Source organism: Brachycentrus maculatus, unplaced genomic scaffold (assembly GCF_059751285.1).
Source record: "Brachycentrus maculatus isolate JH-2025_06_01 unplaced genomic scaffold, ASM5975128v1 h1tg000203l, whole genome shotgun sequence".
Taxonomy (NCBI): domain Eukaryota; kingdom Metazoa; phylum Arthropoda; class Insecta; order Trichoptera; family Brachycentridae; genus Brachycentrus; species Brachycentrus maculatus.
The window spans coordinates 877406-889804 of NW_028280954.1; the positions used below are offsets into that span (position 1 = coordinate 877406).

The 12399-nt window shown below is 34.4% G+C and overlaps 1 protein-coding gene across 1 annotated transcript; it reads right to left on the reverse strand.

Moving 5' to 3' along the window:
• Positions 1 to 1302: 1302 nt before the first annotated feature.
• LOC148307245 (retinol dehydrogenase 11-like) lies at positions 1303 to 9035 on the reverse strand. The gene is made up of 7 exons (XM_088263822.1): positions 8896 to 9035; positions 6802 to 6966; positions 6083 to 6213; positions 5366 to 5564; positions 5027 to 5212; positions 3429 to 3538; positions 1303 to 1666 (listed from the first exon to the last, which is right to left on the reverse strand). The coding sequence occupies exons 2-7, from the start codon at positions 6941 to 6943 to the stop codon at positions 1472 to 1474; spliced, it is 963 nt and encodes a 320-aa protein (XP_088119948.1). The 5' UTR covers positions 6944 to 6966; positions 8896 to 9035; the 3' UTR covers positions 1303 to 1471.
• Between the last annotated feature and the right edge of the window lie 3364 nt (positions 9036 to 12399).

Sequence of the window (12399 nt, forward strand, 5' to 3'; positions counted from 1 at the left end):
TATACGAACGCTCGTAACGTAACACGTTACGACAAAATGGCTCTGGTCAATCTTTACTCTAACATAAATTTCACAATTGTCGAGAATCAAATCAGCAATGATAATTTTGAAGTTGAGAATCTACCCAACTACATCACTATGCCAGTCATTGTATAAATAATTGGTTATTCATCATTTTAAATTACCCTATGCACTTAAATTCAATACATTATTTTACATTAATATTATACATCAGAAGATTTGCATTGCTTTAGAACCATACATTATACTGTTAACGCATTTCGGACGGGTGTTTTTACGCCTGCAGACCGCTGGCGACCGGATTTGATAATTGTGAACGCATAGTTAAGACCTTAACAAAGAGATTAATACATAATATTCATATAAAAACATTAAATAATTCCTTCTTCTCTGAAATGAAGCTGGTGCGGAAGGTAAAAATACCCTTCTCGTCCTTAAGCATCAGCCGACCGAACATGTAGAAATACTTTTCCTGTCCTTAGTGTGTTAAGATATCAATCAATACTTTGTAGAATTTTACCTTGTTTTTTACAAATTAATTGTGAGTTAACAAGTAAAAATACAAAATTTATTTATTGATTTTAATATATTCTCAGAAATGTATTCAGCAGAGGAATGGTCATGTTATTTATAGTTTCGGCATTCACTTGTGGTAAGGCATGATAAAATTATAAATAAAAGACTTGTTTTTTTACCACTTGAGTATTATATTGTAATGACTAGTTTCAGAAGCTACAGATGCTTCTATTTATGGGTTTGAATAAAAACTATTATATTATTTATGTATTTAAACCCGTAGATGGAAGCATTTGTAGCTTCCGAAACTAGTCCTAACAATATAATACTCTAGTGGTAAAAAAACATGTGTTTTATTTATAATTTAGTATAAAGTCAGTATGACGTACGAGACTGCCAAGTACTGACACCGATATGGCTGCCATACTGAAAGTCCGAATTTCTCTATACAATTGATGAAAACCAAAATCCCTCTTAGAACCACCAAAATAAAGACTCCACGACCCATTGCAGGCCTAACACTTTGTAACAGAGTAAGAAACTCTGAAATAAGACAAATCTGCAATGTTGAAGATGTTGTGCAATGGGGAAGAGAATAATCATGTGGGAAGAGCAAGTTGGGATCGAGTGGTGAGGATAGCAGCGGACAGCAGCATAAGACGTAACAAACCCCAGGAATACCACCCAATCAATGGAGAGACAGCTGGTCAGACACCTCCCAGGAGCGGACCGGAGAATAACAGGACAAAGTCCTAAATAAAGAAGAAAAAGAAAAAGAAAATTGATTTATTCTCACTGGTACACGAGGTTTAGGACAAAATCTAAACCTTGTCTTCATTCAATTATTAACAATTTATAAAATGACTTTTTTGTAATACTGTATGCTTGTAACAGCACTAGTAAATTACATATTCTCGCACAACCGTTGTAAAATTTAATAGTGTTTCTCATTCTTTTGAAGTTTGACAGCTTGTTCGCTGAGTTGCCAGAGCTTGGAGGCTCTCTGCTTGTCTCGGGCGATGCGGGACGTGGAGACGGCCTTGCAGTCCGAGAAGTACTTCCCGGTCACTTTGGCCACGGAGGGTGATACGCACAGGAATATCTGGGTCTGCGCTCCTTCCCATGCACTCTGGAAACGTATCACAACATTCTTTTAGATATTTTAAAATTTATGTCTATTATTCTGTTCACAACTGCCGGATTTACTAAATTTCTGTTTGATAACTTAATAAAGATGAAGAATATGCCATCCACAAAACCCCTTTTATGTGATATACCTTTATATGAAATACCTTAATGTGATATAGCTTTATGTGATATACCTTTATGTGATATACCTTTATGTGATATACCTTTATGTGATGTACCTTTATATGATAACCCCTTCGTACGATAACCCCTATACAATATTCCCTTTTATACAATATATCCTTTATATGACAAATACACTTTATATACCCGCTTTATATGATACCCTCATATATTATACCCCCTTTATATGATAACCCTTTTATATGTTAACCTTTTTTAAACTATACAATCTCTATATGATAACTTCTTTTATCCGTTATTTCCTTTCCTTTACATGCTTTTATTCGATACCCCCTTTATATGATACCCTCTTTATATGGTAACCCTTTTATTCGATACCCCTTTTATACGATATCTCCTTTATATAATACCACCTTAATATGATACCCCTCCATGTGATAACCCCTTTTATACGATACCCCCTTTTATACGAGAACCCATTTATATAGTTACCCCATTAATATGGAAATCTCATTTATGTAATAACCCCATTTATATAATAACCCCCTTTATATAATAACCCCCTTTATATGATACCACCTTTAAATGATACCCCTTTTTACGATAACCCCTTATAACACCGATATAAGGGAGGCATCGTATACGATACCCCTTTATATGATCATCCCTTTTATTTGATACCCCCTTAATATGATAATCCCTTTATATAATACCACCTTTATATGATACCCTCTTTATATGATAACTATTTTATTCAATACCCCCTTTAAATGTTAACCCCTTTGTATGATACCCTATTTATATGATAACCCTTTTATTCGAAACCCTCTTTATATTATATCCCCTTTTTATAATACCACCTTTATATGATACCTCTTCTTGTGATCCCTTTTATACATTACCTCCTTATATACGATAACCCCACTTATATAATATCTCAATTTATTGAATAACCCCTTTATATGATACCCTCTTTATATGATACCCCCTTTATACGATAACCCCTTATAACTCAGATATAAGGGAGGTATCGTATACGATACCCCTTTATATGATCAAAACTTTTATACGATATCCCCTTTATATGTATAACCCTTTTAAATTATACCCCCTTTAATGATAACCCATATTATACGATACCTCCTTTACATGATAACCCCTTTTTAAATAAAAACCCCTTTCATACAATAACCCCCTCTATATAATAACCCATTTTATATGATACACTCTTATTTACAATTACCCCTTTTATATGATAACCCCCTTTATAAGATACCCCCTTTATGCGACTAGTACCATCTCAGTTTTATACCAGCAACACAACTACTACGACTTCCTGTTATGACCTCGTCGGCGACCTGTAGGTAAGACCAGCACTTTCCTTGGCCTCGAAACTCGTGTACCTGTCAACTCGGGAACCGTCTCATTTCTTCATCCACCGGAACCTTCAACCAACATCATCAATCATCGACCTCCACCCTTCGCCGAGAAACACTCCTAGTGTACTACCAAGTTTTGTATATTATCTGAATAACCGTATTATACAATCCGACTTCTCCTTCATCACCACGATCGCACCGAGCCCTAAAGTGTTAATAAATTGAATGATGAAAAATTACCTTGCAAAACAGCCACACTAGGAAATTCCAGATCATCTTGAAGTATGATGGCGCATTTCTTATAATTTCTGTCAAAACAACCCCTGGATGCAAGCTGTTCACTGTCACACCTGAAATATAGTCAATTATAGAACCAATTATTTAGTATTCAATACGTGTTGATGTGAATCAACACACATTTTGGAAATTGTTTAAATTTTCTCTTGTTAGTGAAAGAAGGATCAAAGTAGACTGAATGCAGTTGAAATGTTAGAAGAATGTGTGCCAAAACGTTGTATGGTAAATGGTTCAATGGTGATATAAGGAAAAAATGTAAGGCTAAGATAATCATTATCCATCAAACCATGAACCTTGACAGTTCTGGTTCGAACCCTGATGTATGGAAGTGAAGTTTGGAGTTTGCAAAAGTCGAAATGCGATAGGGCAAAACCATGTTTGATTAAAGTTCAAATGGTGATGTAAGGAAAGGGTGAAAGGCTGAGTTGAACATTATCCATCAAACTAAGAAAGGCAAGTTGAGATGGTTTGGGCATGTGAATCGAATGAGTGAAGAGAGAATAGTAAAACGAATTGTGGCAAATGTGGTTTTAATATAAGCAGAGAAAGACCGAGGAAAACTTGGCATAATCAAGTATTTTAAGTACTTGAAACTGATCAGGTTTCGTAATAATCATCGAGTGTGTATGAGGAGATATGCAAGAATGTGGAAGAGATGAAGAATGTTTGCAAAGATAGAGTGGTGTGGCGTTTGATTCTCTCTGCCTACCCCTGCGGAGAAACAGAGTGATGGTTAGTTAGTTATGTATGAGAAGAGGCGAAGATTGTTTGCAAAGACGGATATTGGTGTGGCATTCTATTCTCTCTGCCTACCCCGATGGTTAGTTAGTTAATTCTGTTTCATATTTTGGACTGAATATATATCTTTATTTCAGCATAACAAAAATATTCAAATTATTGAAAGTTTTGAATGAAAAATTATAATAGCGATAAGTGGATAAAAATATTGAGAGAAGAGTGAATGCAGGGAAAATAATAAATGGTGCATTGAACAGAGTGATTGCGATAAAAATAAAAATATGTCTATGGAAGCCTGGCGGTTGACAACGGAGTGCTCGTACCGACACTGATGTATGGAAGCGAAAGAAGAAAGGATGAAAGCAGAGTGAACACTGTTGAAATGTACTCCCTCAGAACAATATGTGTAAAACCATTTTATGACAGAATTAAAAACGAAGATTAAGGGGAAAGGAATGTAAGGATGAACTAGGGATAATTGAAAAGATGAAGAAGAGTTCTTTAAGGTGGTGTGGAAATATAAAGCAAATGGATAATGAGAGAATGACTAAGAAAGTATACGTAGTGAATGTGAGCAAACAGAACGAGGACAGTCAAAAAAGACTTGTCAAAATCAGATCAATCAGAACCTTAAACCTGGTGGTGTAAAAAGTCTGCACAATCGGAGGGCATGTACGACTAGAGGTGTGAATGTGATGGAAGCGAGGAGTGTATTTCAGGACAGAAAAAGTGTGGTATTCCATCCTCTCTGCATACCCCCGCAGAAAACGGCGTGATGGTAGTAGTAGTAGAGGTAATCTCACCTGTTCCTTCTAGTTTGTCAGCAAGTTCAGTGGTAAAGTAAATATTAGCCAATTTGGAATTGGCGTAGATAACGGTTCCATTTGATGTGTTACTCATATCCAAGCGATCCAGATCTAAATTGGCAATTTTGTGAGCCAGTGAGGATACATTGACAATGCGACTGGGTGCAGACTGCTTAATTTTACCTGTAAATAAAAACAAATTCGGGAATATTACCCAAAAACTTTACCAAAAAACTGTGACACAAATTATCTGTTTTATTATTTTTTAATGTATTTTCAGTGGTGTTGCATTTTGAAATAATAAAATCTATATCTTTGATAAAGTATTGTGCCTACCCAGCAGAATATTGGTGAAAAGAAATGGCCCAAAATGATTGCACTGCATGAGGATTTCCATTCCATCGTCGGTCATCTTAGACTTCATTCCTCCCGCGCCGGCATTGTTCAGAAGCACATCGATACGGGATTCTTCGGCTAATATTTCTTTAGCACAATCTCTCACGCTTTGTAACGATGTGAAGTCTATTCTTTTCAGCTAAAATCACAATGAATGTTATATTTTTAATTTCGGCGAGTAGGTACTTAATCATAATTGATTAAGCATTTTTTGTCTTTTGTTACTGGCAACCCTTTTTGCAGTATAACCGTGACTAACTTCATATTGTCAGGTATCACCCAAAATTGGGTGCCTTGCCAATAAATTTTAAAAAACTTCATATTGCCTGTCATAAATTTGACCTCTTTTTCTCAGGCCATTTCAGCTGACCGCTTGATTCCCAGATATCCAGCCCTAATTAACTCTTTTAAGCATCATGTAATTTAAGTCAATGAAATTCTATGTTTTTATTATGAAAAAATTCTAATATAGGGAACACCAGAAAAGTGTTTTTAATAAGAAAAACACCTGTGGATAAAAAAATTCTTATCATTTTACTTCAATCTTCAGATGTCACTTCTGCTGCTTTTTTACTGGTTTTTCAATTTGCTTGGCTTTTGTTGTATCTTAATTAATTGGTATTTTTATAATTATTTTAAAAATCAAAAAAATCCTACCGTGAGATTTTTATTTCCAGTTTCTTCTATGATAGCTTTCATCACTCTTTCTCCCTTCTTCATATCTCTACACAGCATCACTACCCGAGCCCCTCTTTTGGCAAAGTCTTTAGCAGACTCCAAACCAAGGCCTAGAATCAAACATTCAAGTATGATTTTTTATCGTATTATTCTGTATAAAAACTTTCTATAGATGTAGAAAGCGTAGGCTTTCAAATCTTCCGGTGTATATGCGTGGTTCATGTTTATATATGTTTGCTAGTTATTAATGAATCCAAGCTTAGACACAAAATGCCGAGCTATCTTCTGGTGGAACGGAAGGCCTGTTGATGACAGTCAACAGTTCGCCTTCTCCTGAGGAGTGCAACATGGTTTCCTTCCAGCATGAGCAAATGCTAAGAAGTTCTTTATTGGCCACACTAGATTATCCCTCCTGTTCCCAACACAGATTTAAATAAAATGTTTTTTTTAGTTAGAAGAAACAAAAGTCCACTTGACGATCTTTAAACCTTATACATGATAAGCAAAGTAAATAATAAATGCAATTCCCATCTTAAAAAATCATTAATGAATCAGTGGGAATACTAAAAATATCATTGTGTGACTTAGTGATCCCTCAGACATCCTCTTGTAATTACCCAGACTTCCATATTCTTCTTCATCTTTGTTGAGATGTCATAATATATTGTAAAAGGATATTTTTTTACAAGGATACTTACCCGCACTAGCTCCAGTAACAACTATAGTTTTTCCAAATAGTTTTTCTTTTTCAGTAAAAATTCCTGTTGTGGCTTTTATATACAACTTTAGTAATACTAGGAAACCTCCTATATAGAGGAAAACTGAAGAACAACAGAACATTTTTATGTGTTAGCTCTTGTCAACTGAAAACAAAATTAAATCTTATTTTGAATGAACAGAAAAATTGTGTCCCATACTGAGAAGGCATTTTATTACAACTACTACTACTACTGCTGCTACTACACTGCAGGCGTAGGCAGAAAGGATGGAATTCCACGTATGTCTGTCCTGGCATACACTGGTACCTGAAGCGGAAGGCTGATCACCTTTCCTTCATGTGTTAACAATCAAGATAACACTGCGTTTATACGATGCAGTGCCTTATGCACCATCGGGTGTGGATAAGGGTTTGAATGAATGAATGAGGAGATGCATGAATGTAGTACAGGCGAAGATTGGTTGTAAATACAGATCGGTATGGCGTTCCATTTTCTCTGCCGCAGACGAGAAGCGTCTTATTGCAATGGTTAGGTAGTTTATTTAACAGTATTTTTTTTTTAATATTCTTCTTCTACTTCTTCTTCTTCTTATTTTTGTAGATCCTAGGGATCTGTTTGTGCCTCCGCATGTCGCTCTTGGGATGTTGACTCCCAGCTGTCTTTCCATCTTTTCGGAGGTCTGCCTGGGGGTCTGCGTCCTTCAGGGCTACCTTGAAGGGCGATATGTGGAAGTCTGTGTTCTGACATTCTATTTATATGTTCATTCCAGTATCGCCTTCGTTGTCGTCCCCACCTCTTTTTTTAATCACATTTATCAAAGTGATTACTTAAAGCAAGTCTTGAAGTAAGAGATTAGAATTATTTCACCTGTTATTTGATTGATACAGTGGAACCTCTCATAACGAGCACCTCCCATAACGAGTAAATCACATAACGAGGAAAAAAAAGTGATAAAGTTGCTCCCTTAACGAGTGGAATTTTGCATAACATGTTAAAGAGTTAGGGCAAGTCCCTTTTTCACGACATTCACTTGTGAGTCAAGACTTCCACGCCGGTCAAAAATGTTTCGCATGAGTGTTTCCCTTAACGAGTAAGATTCTGGAACGAATTATGCTCACTGTGTATGAAATGTGTCCAAATACTTTGAATGTGTCCAAATACTTGTTTACAAAATCTGGATTATCTCCAATTACAGGAGTTATTTTCATATTGTTTTTTTGAAATCTCATCAAAGATGAAGAAGAATATGGGGTTGATGACCATCATAGGCCGGTTTAAGTGATCACTTTACACACGTGTAACATTCACCAATTCTACCCATTATTGACAACCACACTACTAAAATTCTTGGAAGTTCTATATATATATATATGAACTAATTTAGAAACATTGTTCTTGAATCACTAGAACTTCACTAGAGACATCTATTGGTGAGATGTAAAGAGATGTAAAGATTATCTGGTCAAATTATAAGCTTAAATAATAAAAATGAAAATGGTATTTTCTGGCGTTTCTCATGTGTGTGATTATAATCCAGGATTTGGACCTCACATACTAATATAAGAGTTTCTGCTTAATAAAAAGCTTCTTTACATCTCACCAATAGATGTCTCTAGTGAAGTTCTACTGATTCAAGAACAAGGTTTCTAAATTGGTTCATATATAAAGAACTTCCAAGAATTTGAGTAGTGTGGTTGTCAATAATGGGTAGAATTGGTGAATGTTACACGTGTGTAAAGTGATCACTTAAACCAGCCGATGACGGTCGTCAGCCCTGTAAATGCCCAGACTTCCATATTCTTCTTCATCTTTGATGAGATGTCAAAAAATAATATGAACTTATTTAGAAACATTGTTCTTGAATCACTAGAACTTCACTAGAGACATCTATTGGTGAGATGAAAAATATCATGAAAACCAGACTTCCATATTCTTCTTCATCTTTGATGAGATGTCAAAAAAATAATATGAATTATGCTCGTTATAAAAAGGTTTCACAGTATTAAAGAATTGAGCATTTAATTTTTTTTTTAAATACAATATGAAACAAGTTTAAAAACAAACATTACTAACCTTTAAAAACGAAATAGTTATCATATATTTTGTTGACAAAGTCCTCTACCCACTCTAAAATTTCGTGAAAGAACACTGAAATAACAAGGTGACATATGCCAGAACCAATTTTAATGTACATATATTTGACTCGCTCTCCTACAGTGTGTTCTGACCATCCTATCTTATCTTTTTATTTTATATAAATAGATAAAAGTCACTAAAAAACCTACATTTATTGCATATCGAAATTACACGAGAATACAAATTATGTAATCTTGACATATAAATGACTTTTTCTTATCTATATATTATTAAAAAAAACATCAAGTTAAGCACATTAAGGCCAAACTCGCATTAATAAAACTCAGTTGGCTTCCGGCAATGTATATAGTCAGACGTCAGGTTGATGCCGATTTTTTTTTTTAATACGTTTTGGATTTTTTAGAACATGGATTGAAAAAATATTTTTTTATAACTCATTATTTATATAATTCATTTTTATAATTCATTAACTTATAACTGTAATAAACTAAGAAACGTCCGAGACATTACTATTTATCATTAGAATCCTAACTGTCCATCAAACCTCCTCCCTTAGTTTTTCCCTCTACCTCCTTCCCTAAACTCCCTTTTTCCTTTGCCCTCAGTATTATCATCTTTTGTAATTCAAGTTTTTTTTAAATATTAATTTGTAATTAATATATTTTTATAAATGTTCAAGTACTATCTACCCTCTGATTGCAAACAGCTATATATGGTATCAAACGTTTTGATCAATATCACTAGTCTGTTTTTGGTTGGTTGGAAGATATTGCTTTTTACCAATAAGCTCGCTAATGTACTCATTTATTTTCATAAGCCATACATGTATTTATTTCAAAGAAAAACATATTTTTGCAGAACAAAAACAGTATTAAAAAAAATTCAAATGTTACCTGGGTTTAAAGAAAATTAAGTTGCTATTAAAGGGATACATTCTCGGCCTTAAGTAAAAGTACAGTAGAATTAAAATATTTCTTCTCATATCAACAAATTGGGTGATCATTTTAAACATGTAACATTCACCTATGATTGACAAACACACTACACAAATTTTTGGAACTTAGAAAGAAAAATAGATTCCGATAAGAAAGTTTTGTTCATCCTGTATTCTATGACTGTATTGCATAATTATTTCCACCTTTTGACCAGGTGTCAAGAACAATTGCTTTGAATGACTTAATTTTTAAAATATCACACTTCGCTCACTCCTTTTAACAACATCATATATCAAAAATCATGAATTTTCAGTTATGCATGTTTTCGAAATGCCCAGAAAATGTACTATATCTCAGCAAAAGCGGCATATGTCAACTTAATTTTTACAGAAAGTGTAATTTTTGCATTTGGAAGAAAAGGTATAGTTCGATTATTTTTTTAAATACACTAAATATTTTCCAAATTGAGAAAAAACATTCAGCTTTTATTTCAAAAAAATCTGTTGCTTTATGAACAGATAAATTAATACTGATATTTAAATGACATATTTTAAAATACGCTCTACATAAATAAGTATTTAAATTTCCAATACCTGCCAAGACAGTAGGTTATATTGTAAGGCTTCAGTTCATTGAAAACTATACATCTTATCATATATCGAGAAGCCATTTATGTTTCTTAAGTTTTGAAAACATAAGGAAATAGTTCAATTGTAATGTCTAAAAACGTACTTTATTAATTTTAGTATTTTCAATACTATTTTTATATATAAATGTAGTTTTATTCATATTCATTCATGTCATATTAGTATTAACTTTTTCTTCTTCTTCATCTTGGTGTAGGCCTTGTGACCGCTATCAATCCTTCTCTTGTGGTCTACTCGGGAGTCCTCTACCATGGGGTTGGCCGTACAGTGCGATGTGGGAGAGTCTGGATGGTTCCATTCTTTTCACATGCACATACCATTATCTCCTTCGTTGCCTTCCCCACCTAACGACATGTTCTATCTCGCATATTTCCCTAATCCTGGTGTTTCTTATTTTATCTCGAAGACTCTTGCCTGATATGCTTCTTAGGGTATTAATTTCTGACACTCTAAGCGCGTTTTTTGTGCCAACGGTGTCCGCTCTACTTTCGATCTCATATGTCATGATGGTTCGGACAATTTGGAACAACGGATGAAGTTTTGTAAATATTGATTTTACTGCCGATCTTCATCTCAGGATTTTTCCAAATAGAATTTTTCAGGCATCCTGAGATGACTGCAGCCTCGTTTACTTGCCCCATTACTTCACATGGTAGATCCATTTGACCAAATCAGTCCACACCCAGATATGTGAACTTTTCCACCTGTTCTACTAAGACGCCGTCCACAGTACATCCCACTGGGATCCGAGAGAACACCATGCTCTTAGTCTTTGTAGCTGATATAGTCATGTTGTATTGTTGACTAGCAAGATGGAATGCGTACAAGAGTAGTTGCAGGTGCCCCTCAGTCTCAGGGAATACTACAGCGTCATCCGCATAGGAGACAACACCTATGGTTTCCTCTCCCAGTCTGTATCCTTTGTGTAGTGCTTTAATATCTTCCACAATCCCATCCATGATAAGATTCTAGAGGAATGGACTCAGAGTTTTACCCTGTCTAAAACCAGTACCAACTCCTACAGGATTTAAGAGTTTACCATCTGTTTTGATTCTGATGTTTGTGTTTGAATTGAGTTGCCTGATTATGTTGACTATTTCCGGGAGCGCTCCTCTTTCAGCCAAAATTTGCGTTGTATCATTAAGTATTAACTAATTTTAGTAATATTTATAGATGAACCAAGAATTGGTTCTAAAATTATGTAAGTGAGGTTGACCTGAAAGGTAGAGTGAAATAAAAATTATGATGTTTTAAATTTGTAGAATACTTAAAGCGTATTTTTATCCAATTTGCAGAGCACGAATATGTCCATACTCTTAATATTTAGATTAATTTAAAACTAAATTAACCATCCCGCTGCTTCACCGCAGGGGTAGGCAGAGAAAATAGAACGCCATACCACTCTGTCTTTGCAAACATCCTTCGCCTCTTTCACATTCATGCATCTCCTCATTCATACATACCGACCGATTATTTCGACTCCTAACCTGACCACTTTCAAGTAGTTGGTATACCTGATCATGCCAAGTTTTTCTCGGTCTTCCTCTGCTCCTTTTTCCAACTACATTCGCCTCATAAATTTGTTTTACCATTCATTTCTCGCTCATTCGTTCCACGTTTTATTAATTTTAAATGTAAATATTTTAAATATCCATTTTTTAGAAAATTTATTTAAAACCGTATAAAAATCCTATTATCATCTTAAGTTTTTGCATTATTTTGTAATGAAATAAAAAATATTACCTAGAAAGACCCTATAAGAATTAAGAATATTTATTAGAATATTTATTGCCACAAAAATACATTTAAACAAATTCCCCACCTATCTGTTATTATATTCATTAAGTACCTAGATAAAAAAGAACTCCATATTTGAAAAACAAAAATAAAATAAAAAC